This window comes from Corticium candelabrum, chromosome 19 (genome assembly GCF_963422355.1).
Source record: "Corticium candelabrum chromosome 19, ooCorCand1.1, whole genome shotgun sequence".
In the NCBI taxonomy this organism is placed as follows: domain Eukaryota; kingdom Metazoa; phylum Porifera; class Homoscleromorpha; order Homosclerophorida; family Plakinidae; genus Corticium; species Corticium candelabrum.
Genome location: NC_085103.1, coordinates 5,938,641 through 5,961,693, shown reverse-complemented (window position 1 = coordinate 5,961,693; position 23,053 = coordinate 5,938,641). Strand labels below are relative to the sequence as shown.

Genomic DNA, 23,053 nt, shown 5'->3' with positions numbered 1-23,053 from the left:
TGACCTATATTTTGGCGATTGCGAGAGCAGCACGCACATGCTCGGTAGTAGATTCTATCTATGTATCTACATCTAGAGTGGTCCACTACGAGGGAGCTTGAGGGGGCTAGGCCTCCAAAATTTATGGGCTTGCCTAATTTCTGAAAAGTTTTTTTGTCTCTCAATTCACAGCGAGCAATATTTTTAGTTATGTCATAAACATACGGGAACTCACAAGCTTATATACGGGCAATGAACTGGGGTGACGGAAGGTGTGAAGCGCGCGACTTCTTTGTGAAACCGACTGTCCTGTTTGATGAAACACCAAAGAAGTCGCTTTGATTACGAAGATCGTAGTAAAAGAGCAAGAAAAGGCACAGATGAAGCGACTAGCTCTCTCGAAGGAGCAGACTCCAGACAAGGCGGACTCGATCAGAATACGGATCCTGGAGTATGAAGGCAAACGAAACTGGCAGGTTATTCTCTTACTCTGCCTCTGTATAAACAGAGCAATCACTTCACGTACATCCCACGCCCTCTTGACTGTTTGGTGCACAGTCTGGGCCTCGCTTCGCCGCTGCTTCTAGGTAGGCAGTTTAGATATTCATTCATTCATTAATATTCATATATATATATATATATATATATATATATATATATATGATTTATATTGAAAACGATCTCCGCGCCAGTTGTAAGAACTTCTGACGGACATGAGTACAGCGTGGTGTGGTGCTGTGCTGTGCTGGTGTGGTGTGGGGTGGTGGCCTGGCCTGGCCTGGCGCTGTGTGGTGGTGGTGGTGGTGGTGTGTGTGTGTGTGTGTGTGTGTATGAGAGAGAGAGAGAGAGAGAGAGAGAGAGAGAGAGAGAGAGAGAGAGAGAGAGAGAGAGAGAGAGAGAGAGAGAGAGAGAGAGAGAGAGAGGGAGAGAGAGAGAGAGAGGAGGGAGAGAGGGAGGGGAAGGGGAGAGAGAGAGCATGTGTGTGGATATGCGTGTTACATAAACATATTGTTGAACTAATATGATTACATACATTGAGTGTGAGGAACAAATGACGGGAACGTCATACACTTGGTCATTCCAATTACAAAAGCCATACATTAGTGTGCAGAGTCAGGCGAAGTAGATCGGTATATATGCATGCTGTCCCTAATATTCAATTTTCTGCAGTTGTATTTATGCCATTTAATCATCCACGTCACTTTCGTCAGAACTGCTGTCTTTGATTAGAGGAGCGATGGCTTCTGTCGATTCCTTTGATGTACACTTTCCTCGAAGGGCAGTAGCCAAATCCACAAATAATTTCCTGTTGCTGTAGATGAGAATTGCGCCACCTACTACATAGGGCCAAACGATGAGAACATAGAGCAAGGTGGTAAAGACATTTGAAGGTGGCAGGATGGATAAGCCTGTTAGAAGACACATGTTCATCAGTAGGAGGCTTTCGAAACTGTTAGAAAAGTCATCTCTGAATGGTCGAATTATGGCGTGTGTTACCGTCAACAGCGTTACTGCCACCATGAGGATATTCTGACGAAGAAATATGATATCTTCGACAGGAGCCATGCCAATACATACAGCCAAGAATGCTATGACGTAACGGCGGCCCAAATCGACTCCGACCCACCAGCGATAATTATCATCGTAATAGCTCGTATAAATGTCAGACAACGGTTTAATCACGCCACCGTGGTTTCTATAAAAGACAGCAAGAATAGGAAGAATTGCGGCAGCCAATAAGATGAGAGCTCCCAGAGGAACGAGAGCGATGTGAGGCAATGAAGTGTAGGGCGTGCTCGCATTAATAAACAAAACGAGATCGCCTTCTATACCGTTGTCAGTGTTGTATAGTCGATTAGACCGCAACAGATCCATTCCCGACGTCACAAATATTACGTAGGTGACGCTGAGTGCCACAACGAGAGCTTTGAGTGGACGAGTAAGTCGACCCTGAAATGGCTTATGACTGCTGCACCAGATGATGATGCCTACGAGGACAAGAAGGGAAATGGAGAAAACAAATTGTGTAGCCAACTGATACATCGTGTGAAAGTCGTCTGTAATGCAGAAAGAAAAGTAGAGTACTTGCATACGACTACAAAACGTGGCAGCATCCGTGCCCACCGCCAGAAGGTAGGGAGTCACCTGAAACGTAGAAACCGACGACATGTTAGTGTAGACATGTACATACACGTATATTATCAAAACTAACTACTATATATAAAGCAACGCATGCGTGCTGCGGGTTACCAAACTAACTTCTGCTAATCTTACTTGATAGTAGAACAAGAGTGTGTTAAATGTTGTTGAAGTGCTGATGTCTGTTACCATGGCAACGAAAATAAGTAGGAGGCCGACTGCAAGAGCAACAAAAATATTCATAAACAAGCCGACGTCGCTTTCTTTGCCTCTGCAGTCTTGACAAATCTGCGCATATAGCGACTTTAGTCGTACTCGTTTAGTATACGGTGTGCATGCTATTGAATACCGAGTTGTATGGTGTGACTGTTAGGCCATTCTCACAAACCGAGCAGATCACTCCTGTTCTGTTGCCTCTACAAGGGTTGATGTCGTTGAGTGTCCAGTTGCCAGAAATAACTTGATGGTTACAATAATTAAGGACGCATTGACCCCAACCAAACTTTCGTCTATTTGCCGGTCCCAGTAATTCCTCCAATGTGCCATTCACGACGCGCTCGTGTTGATCGATCCATGTGTTGTTGTCGTTAATATCTCCCGCCCACGTTCTGCTTGCTACGAGTAATGGTTGTTTAGATAAAGGATCGCAATAGTTAATAGCTGACGAATTGATGCATTGGCATGTCAAAAAGTTGTGATACTCAGAAACAGTTGTTGTTGTATAGGTTGATATATATTCTTCTATTCTCTGCAAAAAATACGACAAACGTCAAATAGACCAACGAAATTACGCATCCGCCGTCCATGCACACACAAATGTAGAAGCAAACCGTTGCGGTGCTTTTCTCTTGCGTGTATCCCAGGTGACAAGGAGCAAGTTGAAAGCGTATTTTGAGCACCATTTGGGCGTCTGGAAATACCGTGTCCGCCGATATCCAAATATATCCTGTTGTATTGACGAGACCGATGATGGCTAAATCAGAGATGGGTTCGTTGAGGACAAAGGGAATATAGTCGGAACGGCGGTATTGCTTGTGGCCTTGACGAAGAAGAGCTAGTGGAGGACTAAATTGGCTATTTACATCTAGATCAGGTAGTAGCTATCGAAGAAATATAGGGAAAGGAAATTAATAGATAACAACAATGATGTGTGTGTGTGTGTGTGTGTGTGTGTGTGTGTGTGTGTGTGTGTGTGTGTGTAAGTTTGTCCGTCAGTTCGTCGTTTTTTTCTATTTGTCTATTTACCTGTTTGTTTTTCCGTCAAGAGGTTCCTTTTTCTTAAAGTGTAGTACCAGGTAGTTTTCTGACTCTTTAATATACTACAGAGCATGTACTGTACATGCTGGGGTGCGGGCAAGTATTTTGTTGTCATTCTGTATATTTGTGTACTCTTCTGCCGGTTGTTTCCGTGTCTTTACTTAATTGTTCATCCCTTTCCACCTGTCTTAATTCTATCTATTCTAAGTAGTTTTAGGTGCATCGCAAATACATACCGATAGGAAGGCTACGCTTCCGTTGACTTGTCTCAGAAATTGATCATATCCTGCAATGTTTAGAGAAAATGCTTGTCCGGGCGCCGGCGTCAACGTCAGGTCGGAGGGAGAAATGATGTATCTTTCGATCTTTTGCTGTGATGACGTCTGAGTGATGAATTTTGCAATCCATGAGTGTGACCAAGGAACGTAGAGCATTGGCACAGGTGGAAACGGAAATTGTAAGCTCAGCTGTACGTCGTTGCTACCAGAAAGCACATCACTAGTATTCATCAGTCTCGCAGTCATCCTAGAAACAAACAATCAGGTAAGACCATTAATAGAGTGACGTCATGATCTTTGAGCGTGGAATGATGTGTAAGGAGACAGGACATGCATGTGGACACTAACGGTATACTGCATGTATAGTGTATATTATATGCTGCACTATACTGTAGTGTATATGCTCTAGTGTATCCTTACGTTTCATTGACAGCAGAAACAATTTCTGTGGCGTTGCAAGTCTTTCTAAACTGCCAATACAAGTCTGTATCAGGAATTGGCTTTAGACAAGAGCATGACGCAAACGAGAAAAAGATCCAGTTTGTTCTGGTCGACACTCGTGATTTGACAGCATGAGTGAACAACAGATTACTAACAGTGAAACAGTCGGACAGCTCTTGAGTGATAGGCTTTGCCTCGACCACATCGAGTAAACGTTGCAGTAGAGAGTTTGATGTCAGCGGTTCGAGTGTGGTCTGAGTGATCTCATTTAGAATTTTGCACGAGCTCGAGAATTCTGGGCAGTGATAAAAAGATGGAGCAGAAATGTCCATGCCGTTTGTAAATGCTCTATTTGATTGAAAGAAAATCTGCAAAATATGCATAACAAATTTTACAACGCGTAAACTTGCAAGTATCACACACACACACACACACACACACACACACACACACACACACACACACACACACACACACACACACATATTTATGTTTATTTGTTATTGAAGTTGTTTCTCGCCTGAATGAATGAATGAATACCATGGATACCTTGCATGTGAGTCTGTCAGTCGATTACTCTAGGTACCACTTCTCTTCTCTAGTTTGTCTGTAACAGTCTGTTACTGACTATAGGCTCTCCGTTAAGTCTGTTCACCTGTTTGTCTGTTCGAGTACTCTCTATCCATTTGTATATAATTGTTTGTTTTAATCAATGACACACTCTAACTTTTGTGCTTGGCGTTGGATGGTCTGAAGGGCTTGCAAATTGTATTCGGTGCTCTTTCTCTATTGATTTGGGTCTTTTAGCTCCTGACAGCAAGAAGCAGGGCTTCATTCGTGAAATTCCAATGTGGTAGTTGATCCATTCAACGTATGATTGGCCATTACTGGGATCTGAATAAATAACTCCGCCTGACTCGTAAGCTGAGTTTTCTATCAACAATAGCTGTGAGACCTATGACAAAATTTTGGTATTTTGGCTTTTAGATAATAATGCTATTATTTCTTACTCCGGCAAGATTCACAATACTTCGATCAAATAGACTGATAAAAGCACCGTAACGAGCCCACATTCTAGAGACTCTAACAAGCCCCTTTACTTCTAGGTACGAGCTGTACAGCTGAAAGACCGAGCCTACCCCGTCGGTATCACTATAATTTCAAATGCAGGGCACTGAGCAAGTACAATCAATAGCGCAAAACATTATAAGACAGGTTTACTAGATAAGACGGATTAATTAACAAAAAGGATGCAAATGATTTGATATAGATAGGTTTGTCTCACTTTGATGATTCATACAAGATTCGAACACTTTTTGCAATGACGAGACCGCCATTCGTCTCATCTTTTCCAAACTGGCAGTTCTGTAGTAATACGTCATATGAAGAGGATGCTCTATTGCCGTGAGGTGGACGTCTGTTTGAATAGAAGAACAGAACTGCTTCCTCTAGCATCACCTCTGCCGTGAACACAGCAAAAAACCGGCAGGACTCAAGTATTATGGTATTCTTGTTGCTATCTAGATAGTTTCCGCTGATTGCCGCACCTTCCACAAACGCAGACACGTCGGTAAATGAGCTGCTGCTAACGGTCACCTTGTTATTTGTAGCTTCTTGTTTGAAATCAATCAACATCGCTCCTCCGGTCTTACCTACGCAATTCGTGAAGTTCGTATGGAGAAACAAGACGCTGTTGTTAGATGAGCCGTTGAACATTACATGACAGGGAGCGAAGAGAGGAACTTGCAGATTTTCAAATGTTGTGCCATTTATCACAACATTTAGACGAGAAGTAGAAAATCCATTAAAATGAATATCGACTGCGCCCATAGCCACTTGTGTTGTAGGTGTAATAAGTATTTCTGTGACCGATGGGAAATCCACATTAAAGTTAAGGAAATGACACTTGAACATGTTTACAGCAATCTCATTTTCGGAATTTTTCATTGATAATGATGACAAAAAAGATGGTAAATTTTCAAACCGTATCGCTATTCCTACTCGCCCATTGGACTTCGATGACGCAGGTGTCTTAGATCCTTCAAATTTGCAATGTTCAATTTGAACAAACAGAGAATTTTTTATGACGACTGGTCTGGCGAGGCTACCAATTTCACGTATAGATATGTGCGTTAGAGCGATGTTCTTGCTCTCGTCGATAGAAAACAATTGTCCGGAAGTGTTGCTTAGCACAGAAAAATTAGAGAAGGTAACGTCGTTGCAACGTCTGAGATTGAAACCGCTCGAGTTACTCACGGGCAGCAGAAGCACTTCATCTTGATCAAAGTCTGTTGAACGGTATCCCCGAAAGTTGTAAGATAGAAAGCTCTCGAGACTGATGTCAGCGAGTGGATGTCGACCGGGCATTATACTAATGTCCAGTAACGTATCATTGTCTCCAATTGGGTTTATATATGTAACGGCTTGGTCGATGGTAGGAACAGGAATCGAGTCTTCTGGACAGGAAGAAAATGCAGAAGCATTCGAATAAACACAAAAACGCGCAATTGTTCCAGCTGAAGAACAGAAGGCGAAGTGGTAAACAAAGCAAGCAAAGCAGAGAAGAGCACGACTCGTCGGCGAACGGCTCACACGACGACGGTGAACGGTACTCATGGTACGTGTACCTACTGACTCGACACTCCCCACGTATGTATACGGGATTATAGGCAACCAGCCAAGCGTGTAGCCATCGCACGATGACTTGCCTATTTATTTTTTACGCTTGTTTAGTTGCGCTGCCGTATTGCATCGATTTAAGTGAAGGAGGAAAGCAAACGACGTGGTTGGTGAATTCTACCGCAAATTCTTCTGTCTCTCACAGCCATCATTATGACCGGCGCTTCGACAATCTCAGTGAAGCACTGGCAGCGCTGTCTATCTTGTCCATCGAGATGAAAGTCACAAATCTTACTCTTCTGATCGGTAAAGGAAAGCATCTTATCGACGGTAAATTTACGATCGTCGGGTGTGACCACCTAGCAATCGCTTCCGAGGAAACAAACAAAACGAGCGTGTTCCTTGACGTGGCCGCTGACCATTCGACTTCAATAAGCAATGTTCAATTCATTAATAACACAAACATAGCCTTGTCCTATTTGACAGCTAGAAGTGTCGTTTCAGGAGGAAGGTCGACGTTTACATTCGTTCAATGCGATCACGTGATCGTGAAGGAATGCAGTTTCATTAACTCTTTGTCTTCATCATCCTCTCTATTGTTCTTCAACTCCGAAAGCGTCTACATTTTATGTTGTACATTTCTATTTACAGTGACCCTGCAAGAGAACAGAAACACTACGGCATCTCTCTCTTACGTACACAACGTCACCTACCGAGACGACACCAGACGAAAGGCGTTGAATGTTTCAAATTGTCGGTTTGCGTCAAACGAAACTAGGCCGTTCATTGGTTATGGAAGCATTGGAAGAGATCACGAAGTACCGATACAAGAATCTGCAGTACTTGCCATCGGACTGTGGTCGAGAAACTTGGACATTGTTCTAAACAACTGTCAAGTGACTGGATTGGCAGACGCGTTTGCCGTCCCTGTACTCATAAGTATGCTAACGGGATCAGTTAACAACACTATTACCCTCACTCATTTTCACATATTCGATAACATGTGTGTAACGGGCTGTGGTATCGTCTCCTATTTCAACGGATCTGCTGCTAACACCGTCTCTATCACCGATTCGAGTTTTGTCAATAACACGGCTGTTATAGAAGGAGGCGCTGGAATGGGATACGTTAGTCATTGTCCTTTTGATGCTTTCCGACAAAGGAACTCTGTACACTATCAACGATGTCTATTTGCAGACAACGTTGCAGGGCGAGCATTCGGTGGTGGATCCGCTTTTATCAGTTTTTCGACTCAGGAATTTTTAGGAGGAAATGTAATGCAATTACATGAAAGTGATCTGCAAGCAAATTTGAAGTTTACCGACTGCACCTTTACAAACAACTCGGCTTTACGAGGAACAGTGTTTGCTAAGAATTCTGACGTCACCTTTGATGGAGACTGGTCGGTTAGGTTTATTAATTGTGTACATGCAGTATTATTGTAATTGAAATTTATTTTCAGCCAATTTTTGAGCAATAAAGGAGGTGCCATTCATGCTCAAGGGTCAGTCGTCACTTTGTCTGGTCGCCACGAGTTTAAGAATAATTCAGCTTTACGAAATGGTGGAGCGTTGGTACTGGAAATGTGGAGCAGAGCTAACATTAGAAACGTATGCGCATATCTAATACAATCAAGGGAGACTGTAGTTATGTATGTGTTTGTCTTGCAGATCGAGAGGATCGATTTTGTGCGCAATTCTGCTTCTGTCTTCGGTGGTGCCATCTATGCAGATGACACTTCTTCGTCAGAGATCGTGTTTGATATGTTACACACAATGGCGGGAACAGACACGGCCGTCGACTGCTTTTTGAACTTGACTTCTGATGTCTATTTTTCGTACGATGGCCGCTATCCCGAAGCGAACGTATGGCAACATTTTCGGTTAACTAAACGTGAAATTCGATGGCTTCATTGCAATATTTCAGGTTCAGTTTTTGAACAATTCTGCTGGTCTTTCTGGAAGAGACATATTTGCGACGACATTCCGCTTATGCAATGCGACATCGATGGCACCGCCAGGCAAGCGAGTCCCTACTAACGAAACGTATCCCATAGCCTCCAGGCCCACATTCATGCAATTTCTTTCTGCTTCTTGCAAATGCTACAAACCCATAGGTCGGAGAACGCTTCATTTTCAGTCTGAGAACTGTAGTAGAACACACATCATTAAGAGAATTGAAGATGAAATGTAAGTCTTTCACTTCTAATTATATAAACACAATGTCATTCTAATTGTTTACTAGACCTCACGATGTTATCGAGGAGATGAACTCCAGTCTTCAATGTTGGAATAAAACGAAGGCCGCAATTTTCTCTAAAGCCTTTCCGTTAAGTAAATATTATATTCCTGCAGCGATATTTCCTAAAGGATTGTGGGTTCCGTTCGGTGACTGTCTCTTCAGTGAGTACATTGAAGTCAACAACAGTAAATCAATACATGTGCGTGGAGTACATTCGACATTTTGCAATCACAGCTTGTCGAATCCACCGTCTTTTCTCGTGCTTAACCCCTCGCCTGGTGAAAAGTTTCAGCTGAGACTCAATGTCTGGGATGAGTTCTACAACGAGGCATCTTCATTGGCATCACTTACGGTATATATGTATACACTCGACTTTCATTTTTTAAAACATTTAGAACAAGTCTTGTATGTATGTATAGGTTAGAAATTCTGATGACGCGAATGTATACCCAGAAGCAATGATACGACACGCTGGTACCGAATATGGACGTCTCAGTCCTTTCTACTTTGACGCTCTCCAACCGATCAATGACTTGTCAATTGTTGGGCCTGTCGGAGCTCGCGGATTTCTTCGCATTCAGTGGCAGTCATTTCTGAGGGGATTGTCGTGTCCACTATACATTTTCTTTGAACTGGCACCTTGTCATGAAGGATTCGATACACCTCGAGCAAATGCTAACTTGACTAAGGTATAGATCATTCCTATATACTATAGACTAATGAGTTAATTGCATAAAGTTAAGTGGTTGTGTTGTGTTATGCCATTCAATTGCTATACTTATTTGCTTGTCATTCTTTTGGAGAATTGGTAAAGGGAAAAGCTTTAGGGAATGGGTTGTGATTGCTTGTGTTGATATTTAGATTATAAAATAATACATTTAACTAAGATATATTAAAACGTTTTTCATTGATTTCTAGACTGCCGACTATATTGCCAACTCCACGACTTGCTCCGATAATGAAGCAAGCTCGTACTTGGAATGTACATGCTCTAACAAAAACGGTATCTACTGTCAATCCGACGGCAAAACAGTGACGGTACAAGACGACTACTGGGCGGGAACAATATACACAACAAACAAGTCTAGCGGAAGAGTACAGCAAGACTTTTCGACTCACCTCTGCACTGGTTTTTGTTCCGATCAACAGTCTCATAATGACCACTGGACATTGGATGTCGAACATCCTGACAAACATTGCAGCAGAGAGCGAACGGGAGTGTTGTGTGCTGTTTGTTCGGCTAACTTTTCAGGAATTCCTGCAAGCAAGGTATGTTCTATTCCAAATTTTAACTTATACCAAACATTTTTAGGACGACCGGCTTATACAATAATTCTTTGCTGTGCTTTTAGACTTGCAGAGACTGTCGTTTCTTCTGGAAGATAGGACTAGCACTGTCGATAGCGCTTGTTGTGATTGTGGGAGCATTTGTCGTTTATCTTGCAATGACGACACCGTTGCTCAACAGTCCGACGTTCGAGTCATGGGTTTTCTTCATTCAGGTAACCTTATTCCACGTATTAATTAATATTAAAGAGCAGGCTAAATGAAGGAAAGATATAATCAGAGCTGTTTCTTCTGCTGTACGCTCCAAACCGTGCAAGTTGATTGCATCTATCAACTTAGCTGAGACATATGCCATATCGTTACACTACACATGCATGCAGGAGTAACCGTGACACTTTGAACTTGATTCTTTTAAATACAGCTCGCACCCGTGCGTACCGAAGTTAAATAGAAACCCTTACAAGCAAACAGACGGACAGACAGATAAAGAGAGACGGTGACGAGCATGCATGCAGTTTGTAGATAAGCAAGCGTTTAATTAAATAGTATAGGATCATGTGGAGGTGTAGAAGGGATTTAGAGAATTAATATATACAGTCAGCTACAGGAGGCTATAACGCTACAATGCAAGCGGGTATAAAGACACGCTTATATAATCTGAACTTATTAACAATTTTCTGATTTCAGATTGTTCCTCTTGTTTTGCGACCTGACCCGGACGCTTTAATGAACGATTTTGCAAGCTACACCGTCAGCCTTCTGCAACTTAATGCAGCTTGGTGTGTGTTGCCCGATCTCGCTCCTCTAGAGAGAATGGCTATGAGAGCTCTTCCATCATTCTATCTCTTCTTTCTTGTTCTGCTCTTATTTGGTGGCAGCCACATCGCACCATTTTCGAGATACATCAAGAGAGCTCGTGTAGCAGACACATTTCTTCTTGTAGTTCTTATTTCTTACGAACCGCTTGCTGCGTTTGCCTGCTTTTCTCTCAGCTGCACAATTACCATGCAAACCGAAGTGCGTCTCCTGGAAAACCCCGAAGTCGTATGCTTCAACTCTTATCATCTTCCTTACGCCATTACTGCAATTATCATTCTCACCTTATTTCTGATTCCATTGCCAATAGTTCTTCTACTTGGTTTTCGCACTATCGATAATTGTACAGAAGACATCACGTGGATGAAACGTGTGTGTCGATCTTGTGCTGCTCGATACAAACAAGGAAGACAATGGTGGATCGGTATGTCTTTGGGGAGGCGACTGCTTGTTACGATTGTAGTCGCAACCGTTACAACAAACGTTCAAAGTCGTCAGGGCATTCTCTTCTGCATCTGTGTATTTCTGTTCTTTACTACAATTATATTTTCGCCTTACAGAACCAAAATGGCTAACAACTACGCATTTCTGTTGTCTGCAAACCTCACTCTTATTGCTGCGTTCTCAATTAACGACATATCCGTTTTGTCACCAACGAAGCAAATGGTATTTCCTATTATTATAGTTCTGATGTTGTCTTGGCCTACAGTCGTCATCATTGCCATGGCAATTCAAAAGCACTGGTGGAGCCACTTTACAGGGTTTTGTCGGAAGTTTAAGAGACGGATGAGACGTCAAAAAGTAGCAGAAGAAACGGAAAGCGAGCACGTGGACATCTCTAGACCACAACGATCACAATCTGTTCAATCAGAGATGGTGAACGTCGTCGACAATAGAAAATTTCTTAGAGACGCTTTGCTTGATAGCGGAAAAGCGTAACAATTTTGATTTCTAAACTTTGTGTATACTGTTACAATTTATTACGGTACAATGTCTAGACGCTTTAATTCTAATTGGTCGGTAGAGACTGTGCAGATATGATAAAGCTAGTCTAAATTTCTATCAACCCGTCACTTGATTGTAAACTGTTTATGTCGTGGCAAGAATATTTGAAAACAATTGAAGCGTTGCTGTAAACAGTTGTACGTATAGTGTACCGATCATATTTTAATTTGATAAGCGCGCACAGAGGTCTGGATGCGAGACTAAAATATTCTACAGTTCAGTGAAATCATGCATGTACAGGTACATTGCTTTGTATATAGCCATACTCAGACCTAAAGTACACGTAAAGAAAACAGATTCTGAGCAACATAAAAAACGAATAATTACCACAACACATTACTTACTACCGGTGTCAGACCTGCCAACCTAGCAGTGTCAAAATGCGTGAGTTTGCAGGAAAAAATGCGGGAGAATACGGGAGTCTAGTTTAAAAAATTGGACACGCCTGCAATAGCATTAATATCAATAAATTTATATCGTGATAAGTGTTAAATAATATATATAAATAATATCTAATCATCAAAATTTAAGTATCTGCATGCCCGGATGGAGTAGAAGCCATTAATTAATTTAATTATGGTACAACAAATGTATAACTGATTGATTAATATGCCTAATTAGCGACACACAGTATCAACACCAATTACTAAACATAATAATTAATTAAACACAGAACTTGTACTGTACGTACTACTGCCTGTTATAAAAATCTAAGAAAAAAGTACATGTACATTCTCGTGGCTAGTTGGGATGTTCTGGATTCTATTTTCTTGTGGCCTTCTTCGATCGCTTTTCCAGCAATACATATGGTAATCAGCCCCTCCCCCGTCGGTATTTTGACCAAGTATGTTATGAAAGAGGCGGGGTCTGGAACATAGAAATTGATATTGGGATATCAAGTATGTGCGTACACATGCATGTATTAGAACTGTAGGGTACATGCTTATCAATTAAATTCGTGTGCTAACATTCAACGCTAATACTTTTTTTGTAGTTGTACTTCCCTATATGTATGCTAATTATTACTTCCTGTTCGGGAACCTTCTACACGTGACTCGACACCATTTTGACCTTCTAGAAAGTTCCTAGATGCTAAAAATAGCATATTCGTGACATAAGACCACGTGTCTTCAACTCGTCCGTCAGTTTCCTCTTTCCTTGTGAGTCGTTTGTGTTATAATGTCTAAACCAGCTACGGGAATAGCCGTCGGCATCGATTTGGGTACAACCTACTCTTGTGTTGGCATTTTTCAACATGGAAAAGTCGAGATCATCGCCAACGACCAAGGAAACCGGACGACGCCTAGTTACGTTGCTTTCACAGACACAGAACGTCTCATAGGCGATGCAGCAAAGAATCAAGTTGCCCTAAATCCTTCCAACACAGTCTTTGGTACGTTTCCCGCGCTTGCCGACATTTCATTCAACCTTGCTACTTCGTCTCCCTTGGGAGTAACCAACGTTGGTTTGTATGTCTGCAGATGCAAAACGTTTGATTGGACGACGCTTTGACGACACGTCAGTGCAAAGTGACATGAAGCAGTGGCCTTTCCAAGTGATAAACGAGGGCACTAGACCAAAAGTTGAAGTGGAATACAAAGCAGAGACAAAATCATTCTACGCAGAAGAGGTTAGGACATATTCGCATCGTTGAGCGGATACGTTCAGTAAAGCACGTCGTTTAGCTGCTTCATTCAACTCGCGTAGTGCGTCCATAAAGCATTCAACGGCTCCGTCGTAGAGGCACGTTGAGTGAGCACGTGGCGAACGGATGGTTAGCCATAACGGAAGCGGGGGTGGGGCACGAGCAATTTTTGGAGTCCCGTATGTCAGCTACAAATCGCTTACAAGCGTAATGGGCACATAATTTGATAAATGTAAACGGACTCTATTCCATATAAGTTAATGTTTATTGCTCGACGGGTTTATGAGTGTTGTGTCTGTAGATCTCTTCTATGGTTTTGACCAAAATGAAGGAGACGGCTGAAGCATATCTTGGCAAGAGTGTCAACAATGCCGTCGTTACTGTTCCCGCTTATTTCAATGATTCCCAACGTCAAGCCACCAAAGACGCCGGCACCATTGCAGGACTAAACGTTCTCAGAATTATCAACGAACCCACGGCTGCTGCCATTGCATACGGTTTAGATAAGAAGTTGTCAGGAGGCGAACAAAATGTTCTCATCTTTGACTTGGGTGGTGGCACATTCGATGTCTCTATCCTCACAATCGAGGATGGAATTTTCGAAGTCAAATCGACAGCCGGAGATACACATTTAGGTGGTGAAGATTTTGACAGTAGAATGGTCACGTTTTTTGTCAGCGAGTTCAAACGCAAGCACAAAAAGGATTTGTCAACAAACAAAAGGGCAGTTCGTCGTCTTCGCACTGCATGCGAACGAGCAAAACGAACACTATCGTCGAGCACTCAGGCTAACATAGAAATTGATTCACTCTTTGAGGGCATTGACTTTTACACGTCGTTGACACGTGCTCGATTTGAAGAAATGAATGGTGACCTCTTCAGAGGGACGTTGGAGCCGGTGGAGAAAGCTCTACGTGATGCAAAGCTAGGGAAGAATGAAGTACACGAGTTGGTTTTGGTCGGTGGATCGACGCGTATTCCCAAGATCCAAAAACTGCTGCAAGATTTCTTCAATGGAAAAGAACTGAACAAGTCGATCAATCCTGATGAAGCGGTTGCGTATGGAGCAGGTATCTTGTAACCCATCTGTATGGGCTGTTGTATATTTACTTATGTGGTATGTTACTGTAGCTGTTCAAGCTGCTATCTTGTCTGGTGATAAGAGCGAGGAGGTGCAGGATCTTTTGCTTCTCGATGTGGCACCGCTTTCTTTGGGTATTGAAACAGCTGGAGGCGTGTTTACTGCACTCATCAAGAGAAACTCGACGATTCCAACAAAACAAAACAAAGTCTTCACAACGTACTCTGACAACCAGCCTGGAGTGCTTATACAGGTGATTACATTTATGCGCATGCACACACACACAGACACACACACACACACACACACACACAACACAAACACACACATCAACTATGTACTGTTGTTCATCTCCATTATAGGTTTTTGAAGGAGAGCGAGCAATGACAAAAGACAACAACCTGTTGGGCAAATTTGAGTTGAGTGGCATTCCTCCTGCTCCACGAGGAGTACCACAGATTGAAGTTACTTTTGATATTGACGCTAATGGAATTCTAAACGTCTCAGCTGTCGACAAGAGCACAGGACGAGAGAACAAGATCACGATCACTAACGACAAGGGAAGACTGAACAAAGACCAAATTGAGAAGATGGTACAGGAAGCTGAGAAGTTCAAAGCCGAAGATGAAGCACAAAGAGATCGAGTTGCAGCTAAGAATGCATTGGAGAGCTATGCTTACCAGCTGAAGGTAAACAGAAAGCAGTTTGTCTTATACTATTATATTGTTGTATTCATGAAATATGTTGTTGTAGAGTACTGTTGAGGACGAGAAGCTGAAGGACAAGATCAGTGAAGAAGACAAGAAGACAATCACTGATAAATGTTCTGAAACAATCAAGTGGCTGGACACGAATCAGGTAGGCACAGCGACGTAAAACAGTTGCATTAGTGTATAGAGACTGAAAGTTACTTGTGGCTGTAGACGGCAGAGAAGGACGAATATGAGCATCAACAGAAAGAGCTGGAGAAAGCTTGCATGCCGATTATGCAGAAACTCTACAGTGCTGGTGCGGGTGACGGTGGAATGCCAGGAGGGATGCCCGGTGGTATGCCCGGTGGTATGCCTGGTGGTATGCCGGGAGGATTTGGTGGAGCTCCAAGTGGACCGAGTGGTGGATCATCGGGTGGGGGACCGACAATTGAAGAAGTTGACTAGAAAATTGTTTCGTACATTTAGCTGTGGTGGTTGACTGGGGTATAAAGTTAACTTGTTTATCGTTATCGAATGTGTTGGATGGTGTACTGGAATGTGCCAGACAGTGTTGTGTAATAATAATACTAATTGTATGTTTAACAGTACCAGTTTACCTAGAGTTTTGGACATACACTAGCTGACACACTATGTCAGTCTACAGTAGACATTAGTATGTCTCTGTCAAATTGAGGGTCTCTTATAAATTTCCGCTAATGCGTATAGCGTCAAATGGCGAGATTCAGCGTATAAACGTCATTAGCTATTCGGATGCATGTAGTTGATATTAAAATTAAGACCCACCTCCCTTTATAACTTCCGTTGAAAATGATCGACTTGTTGTAACATATTTATTCTAGATTTGTTGACCTGTTTGTCGCACTTATCATATGATCGCAAGTAGACTAAAATTATTAGGCTACGCGTTGCCACGGCGACGGTATTTGTGTGGTCTGTAGTCCAAAGCTAGTTAAGGAGAATTTTAGAGAAAATTTAGATAGATATCTTGTTTTCGGTTTTTGCAGGTAACATTTACTGTAACTGTAAACAAATTCTAAGAACGATTTACATGTGAAAAGAGCTAAGAACAGAAAACCCAAAGTCTAGTTTCTCTTCTTAGCAGATCTATTAATACTGTTCTAAGTCACAACAAATCGGGGCCAACCCCCAAATGCACGGCGTGCCCCATGGCGGATGCCGTGCGCCTCCTTTTCGAGCTCTGGCCGCTAGAGCTGAACCCACAGAAGGGCCCCACGACAAAACAGCCATAGAGCGACAACGCAACCGCATCCCAGCTAGACAATACGTATCTGTTGAAACTCTAGCTGTCATTGAAGTAAACATGCAAACCTCCTAGTAATTTAGATTACGTGTATAGACCTGGTCTAGGCAGTCGTCGTTTTGCGATGGTGATCAATACCCAGCGATTGCGAATTCAACATTTGAAATAAACGAAGACCCATTACATTACTACAAAAACAGTGCAAAAATGGGATCATATAGAGAATGCGCACCACCGCTCTAAAAGGCGCCAAATAGGTGGTGCAAAGCGTGCTCAGCCACGTGTTGATTCTATCAATATAAAATACCCGTATACTCTGTTTATCAGTCACGATTTAGGATCTGTCCCACCATTAACGTTGCAGGTGGCACAATAAATGCAGGCTGCTTACATAAACCAACAGAACAGGAGTGGCTATGGCTAATTTGCAGAGAGCAGCCATCCGTTCTTGCGTACGCTAGTTACCTGCCTTGTTCGCGGGAAAACTATGGCGGCTGCTGATATTTACGCAAGAGTGCATGGAGTTTGCTTTGGTCCTGATCCACAGCGTGATGTCATCGATTTCATGCAGCGTCGAGGACTTATTTCAAGGCAAGAACAATGCAACAACTGTCATGGTGTGGCCATGGCAATAAAATCGTTTAAAAGATGCAAGGACGGTTACATTTGGAGATGTCCTGAAAAAACTGCAGAATGCAACGGTAATTTTTAAGTTTGCAAGATGTGGTACCCTAAAAACATTATATTACTATAAACAGAATTTCTTATTATAGTTCAGTTTGACGTGATTCATTTTTTCAACAATCAAATGTTCCTTTGACAACTTGGTTACTTGTAATCTACCACTGGTGTTTTGAGACACCTGTGTCTCAAATGAAGGATGTTTGTAAAGTATCTCTAGTCACTGGCATCCAGATGTACCAGTACCTAAGAGATGTGTGCTCGTGGAAACTCCAACAAAATGTTATTAGACTTGGTGGCATTGGTCCAGTTCAGTCCAACGTTGTTGAAATAGACGAATCCTGTTTTTCCCACAAACCGAAGGTAATTGCATTGAACATTACACTGTTGACTGTTAAGAGTTATCCTGTGAAATTATACAGCATCACAGAGGAAGAGCACCACGTGACCCAGTGTGGGTTTTTGGAATTGTTGATGTAACACAGCAGCCAGCACTAGGTTACATGGAAATAGTTCCAAGAAGAGATGCTGCGACACTTTTACCGATCATAGCACAACACGTACTGCCTGGCACAATAGTACATTCTGACGAATGGAGAGCGTACAATCGGATTAACACACTCCCCCTGGTGGCAGCTCACAGGACAGTTAACCACTCTTTAAATTTTGTGGGCCCTGGCACTGGAGTACACACTCAACATATTGAATCATATTGGAATCGAGAGAAAACAAAACTGAAAAAATGAAAGGGTGCCATCGCCATATGCTGCCGTCATATTTGGATCAATTCATGTGGCGGGAGTGTCATGGCGTAACTCACGCGGCAGCCTTTGCCGCCATCACGTTGGATATCAGCCAGTGGTATCCAGTACCCTAGCTAGGTGTCTCAACTTCTTCTAGCGTTGCAGTTTAACCTAAACAGTTGTGTTGTAATAGTAAGTTCAACTTGTCTTATAACAGTAGTAGGTAATTACGTAAAAAGCTGACAAACCTTGCTCTTTTTTTGCAAATGTATAGTTACCCGGATGGATTTAATATTAATTGATAGAGGGTTGGGTTGCAGCTTCGTTGTTGTTGAAAGAAAGCCTAGACGCTGCATGAAATCGATGACATCACAGTGTGGATCGGGACCAAAGCAGACTTCAGGCACTCTTACGTAAATATCAGCAGCCGACATAATTTTCCCGCGAACAAGGCAGGTAACTAGCGTACGCAAGAACGGAAGTCTACTCTCTGCAAATTAGCCGTAGCCACTCCTGTTCTGTTGGTTTATGTAAGCAACCTGCATTTATTGCGCCACCTGCAACGTTAATGGTGGGACAAAACCTAAATCGTGACTGATAAAGGGAGTATACGGGTATTTTATATTAATAGAATCAACACGTGGCTGAGCACGCTTTGCACCACCTATTTGGCGCGTTTTAGAGCGGTGGTGCGCATTCTTTATATGATCCCAAAAATGTCGTAAGCAATAGCCGTAGACTAAAGTATCAAACCATTTTTTATGAAAACTGCGATACTGATTATCCGGGTTACATTGGTGGGCGTGCCGACATGGTGGATCCTCTGTGGTCGTCTCATCTCCGTCCGCATTTTGCGACGCTCGTCAAAACCATGCAGACTAACAAACTGTTGGACAGTCTCTATGCAAGGGAACTCATCTGTCTAGAAGACTATAAAGCATTCATGCAAGGAAACATGACGGAAGAACAGAAAACAAGGAAATTACTCGCTCAATGTCTCATGAGAACGCCACCCGGATCCTTCAAAAATTTTTGTGACGTCTTAGCTTCAATAGAAGGTCATAAACACTTGGCTGAATTGTTAGATCCAGAGAGAAGACTCAGTTGTGACTGATTTAGTGGATCAGGCAATATAAATTAATATCAATTAATGTTATCTGTTGGTTAGTTGCTTGCTCTTTAATATTGAAGTTGCATTTTTAAGTCTGGTTTCACGACTGACTAATTTTTTGTCATGATAAGTGATTTGTAGTGTTGATATTGACATTTACATGTAAATAGGCACTTGATTTATTGACTTCAGTTTGTAGCTAGAGTGACTACTGTTTCATTGCTCTTCTAGATTATCTGTATTTTAGACTAGAAAGGATTGATGTTGTCTAGAACTAATAGAACGATACGAGTTAAAGTGTGAACAGACACTGTACAAGTTACACTGAGTAACTTCGATGGTCAAACTGCTCGTTCTGTTACTGACAATGAAAGAAAGGGACACTAGGGGAATTCATAGTGCAGCAAAGAATGTCTGCTTTCTCTGTCTTCAAACCCTAGTCTGTCTGTCTGTCAGTTTTTGTTTGCGCCTGTCTGTCTCTCTGTCTGTCATATTTTTAAAGTTTAAAGTCAATAAAACAATCTGTCTCTGTGTGTCTGTCCATCAATCCATCTGACTATCTGTGTGTGTGTCTGTCTGTCTGTCCATCAATCCATCTGTCTCTCTGTCTGTCCATCCATCTGACTGTCTGTCTGTCTGTCTGACTGTCTGTCTGTCTGTCTCAGATATATTCTCATAAATCAGTACTTATTACAAGCTATATAATGATTCAAACTGTCTGTCTGTCGGTCTGTCTGTCGGTCTGTCTGTCCACCTGTCTCAATACATAATATATCATATTAATTAATACATTATTGGTATTTCCTGTGTCTGTCATTTATGCCTCAAAAATGGGTAGCGAACAAACGCACCAGATCAACTGACAGGAGAAATGTATTATTTTCTATAGTTTCAAACAAACTCATATTCTAGTCAAGAGCAGTTCTACTACTTCAGGAGTGACCACTTCAGCGGATCTCTCGCCGTGGAGAAAGCTCTACGTGATGCAAAGCTAGGGAAGAATGAAGTACACGAGTTGGTTTTGGTCGGTGAATCGACGGGTATTCCCAAGATCCATAAACTGCCGCTACATTTCTTCAGTGGGAAAGAACTGAACAAGTCGATCAATCCTGATGAAGCGGTTGCGTATGGAGCAGGTATCTTGTAACCCATCTGTATGGCTGTTGTATCTTTACTTATGTGGTATGTTACTGTAGCTGTTCAAGCTGCTATCCTGTCTGGTGATAAGAGCGAGGAGGTGCAGGATCTTTTGCTTCTCGATGTGGCACCGCTTTCTTTGGGTATTGAAACAACTGGAGGCATGTTTACTGCACTCATCAAGAGAAACTCGACGATTCCAACAAAACAAAACAAAGTCTTCACAACGTACTCTGACAACCAGCCTGGAGTGCTTATACAGGTGATTACATTTATGCGCACACACACACACACACACACACACACACACACACACACACACACACACACACACACACACAGACTTCTTCACTTCACGCTGCGTTCATTCCAATGAGAAACGATGCAGGCCAAGGTCACCATAGGCTATATCGGAGGAGTGGGTGTTCTATGACAGCAGAAACACTCATGGTTGTGGAGGCCTTGTTGGCGGAATGTTTGGTGACAGTACTGACATTGACTAGTCAGAGACTGACCATGTTTCTGTCTCTGGTGGTTTACAAGGTCGGCATGATTTACAACAGTAAATCCACAACCATCAAAGCTGCAGCGTAAAGCAAACTCTGATGTCGTTTGCCTTGCTTTGCAGCGACGTTTCTGCTCATCCTTGCGGTATTACTTTGTTCTTCCTTCTTGAAATTTACTTCCTGTGTGACAGCCCAGATCTGATTCCTCCACTCATTCCTATCTTCTGCTAGTATCCTCCAAACCCCATCAAGATTGCAATTCCTTAAATCCCTCAGTACCAAATCATTCCATCTCATTCTCTGGCCTCCGACTGAACGTCTACCTTGGGGTGATGCACACACCAAGAGCTTTCTTGGTAGACGACACTCATCCATGCGCAAGATGTGACCCAATGACCGAAGACGTGTCTGTGTCAGCATGGTGGAGATTCTTTGTAGGTTGGCTATCTTTCTGATGGAGATGTCTCTCTTGCCGTCTCATAGGGACAGTCCAAGGATGGAGCGGAGGCTTCTCATCACAAAGCTCTGTAAGCGATGTATCTGCGGCTCCAGAAGTACTGCTGTTTCCAAACCATATAAAAGGGTGGAAAGAACTACAGAGACAAAGATGTTCAGCTTGGTACACACACACACACACACACACACACACACACACACACACACACACACACACACACACACACACACACACACACACACACACATACACACAAATGCACACATCAACTATGCACTGTTGTTCATCTCCATTATAGGTTTTTGAAGGAGAGCGAGCAATGACAAAAGACTTCAACCTGTTGGGCAAATTTGAGTTGAGTGGCATTCCTCCTGCTCCACGAGGAGTACCACAGATTGAAGTTACTTTTGATATTGACGCTAATGGCATTCTAAACGTCTCAGCTGTTGACGAGAGAATAAGATCATGATCACTAACGACAAGGGAAGACTGAACAAAGACCAAATTGAGAAGATGGTACAGGAAGCTGAGAAGTTCAAAGCCGAAGATGAAGCACAAAGAGATCGAGTTGCAGCTAAGAATGCATTGGAGAGCTATGCTTACCAGCTGAAGGTAAACAGAAAGCAGTTTGTCTTATACTATTATATTGTTGTATTCATGAAAGATGTTGTTGTAGAGTACTGTTGAGGACGAGAAACTGAACGACAAGATCAATGAAGAAGACAAGAAGACAATCACTGATAAATGTTCTGAAACAATCAAGTGGCTGGACATGAATCAGGTAGGCACAACGACGTAAAACAGTTGCATTAGTGTATAGAGACTGAAAGTTACTTGTGGCTGTAGACGGCAGAGAAGGACGAATATGAGCATCAACAGAAAGAGCTGGAGAAAGCTTGCATGCCAATTATGCAGAAACTCTACAGTGCTGGTGCGGGTGACGGTGGAATGCCAGGAGGGATGCCCGGTGGTATGCCCGGTGGGATGCCCAGTGGTATGCCTGGTGGTATGCCTGGTGGTATGCCTGGTGGTATGCCGGGAGGATTTGGTGGAGCTCCAAGTGGACCGAGTGATGGATCATCGGGTGGGGGACCGACAATTGAAGAAGTTGACTAGAAAATTGTTTCGTACATTTAGCTGTGGTGGTTGACTGGGGTATAAAGTTAACTTGTTTATCGTTATCGAATGTGTTGGATGGTGTACTGGAATGTGCCAGACAGTGTTGTGTAATAATAATACTAATTGTATGTTTAACAGTACCAGTTTACCTAGAGTTTTGGACATACACTAGCTGACACACTATGTCAGTCTACAGTAGACATTAGTATGTCTCTGTCAAATTGAGGGTCTCTTGTAAGTTTCCGCTAATGCGTATAGCGTCAAATGGCGAGATTCAGCGTATGAACGTCATTGGCTATTCAGATGCATGTAGTTGATATTAAAATAAGACCCAAATCCTTCCTTTTTGACTTCCGTTGACCAGGCTAAAATGATCGACTTGTTGTAACGTATTTATTCTAGATTTGTTTACCTGTTCTGTTTGTCGCACTTATCATATGGTCATACATGGCGCAAGTAGACTAAAATTATTAGGCTACACGTTGCCACAGCGACGGTTATTGTTTGGTCTGTAGTCCAAAGCTAGTTAAGGAGAAT

At 42.5% G+C, this 23,053-nt stretch overlaps 4 protein-coding genes across 4 annotated transcripts; 2 read left to right on the top strand and 2 right to left on the bottom strand.

Moving 5' to 3' along the window:
- Window positions 1–995: 995 nt before the first annotated feature.
- On the bottom strand, window positions 996–5,217 carry LOC134194729 (uncharacterized). Its single transcript, XM_062663679.1, has 8 exons — window positions 5,105–5,217; window positions 4,822–5,049; window positions 4,074–4,462; window positions 3,612–3,900; window positions 2,949–3,218; window positions 2,468–2,866; window positions 2,254–2,406; window positions 996–2,124 (listed from the first exon to the last, which is right to left on the bottom strand). Exons 1-8 carry the CDS (start codon window positions 5,165–5,167, stop codon window positions 1,165–1,167), a joined length of 2,751 nt encoding a protein of 916 aa, XP_062519663.1. The 5' UTR covers window positions 5,168–5,217; the 3' UTR covers window positions 996–1,164.
- A 158-nt stretch (window positions 5,218–5,375) lies between these two features.
- On the bottom strand, window positions 5,376–6,041 carry LOC134194731 (uncharacterized). Its single transcript, XM_062663681.1, has one exon. It carries the CDS (start codon window positions 6,039–6,041, stop codon window positions 5,376–5,378), a length of 666 nt encoding a protein of 221 aa, XP_062519665.1.
- Window positions 6,042–6,816: 775 nt separating this feature from the next.
- On the top strand, window positions 6,817–12,192 carry LOC134194728 (uncharacterized). The gene is made up of 9 exons (XM_062663678.1): window positions 6,817–8,115; window positions 8,176–8,323; window positions 8,384–8,578; window positions 8,640–8,902; window positions 8,958–9,306; window positions 9,374–9,643; window positions 9,873–10,223; window positions 10,307–10,456; window positions 10,929–12,192. Exons 1-9 carry the CDS (start codon window positions 6,989–6,991, stop codon window positions 11,994–11,996), a joined length of 3,921 nt encoding a protein of 1,306 aa, XP_062519662.1. The 5' UTR covers window positions 6,817–6,988; the 3' UTR covers window positions 11,997–12,192.
- Window positions 12,193–13,182: 990 nt separating this feature from the next.
- On the top strand, window positions 13,183–22,656 carry LOC134194688 (heat shock cognate 71 kDa protein-like). Its single transcript, XM_062663630.1, is given in 15 exon segments — window positions 13,183–13,455; window positions 13,544–13,692; window positions 14,009–14,777; window positions 14,839–15,041; window positions 15,151–15,477; window positions 15,542–15,646; window positions 15,712–15,942; window positions 17,621–17,806; window positions 17,866–18,090; window positions 20,187–20,433; window positions 20,494–20,696; window positions 21,696–21,846; window positions 21,849–22,009; window positions 22,074–22,178; window positions 22,244–22,656. Coding segments are annotated over 15 exon segments (3,546 nt in total). The 5' UTR covers window positions 13,183–13,241; the 3' UTR covers window positions 22,514–22,656.
- The last annotated feature ends 397 nt before the right edge of the window (window positions 22,657–23,053 follow it).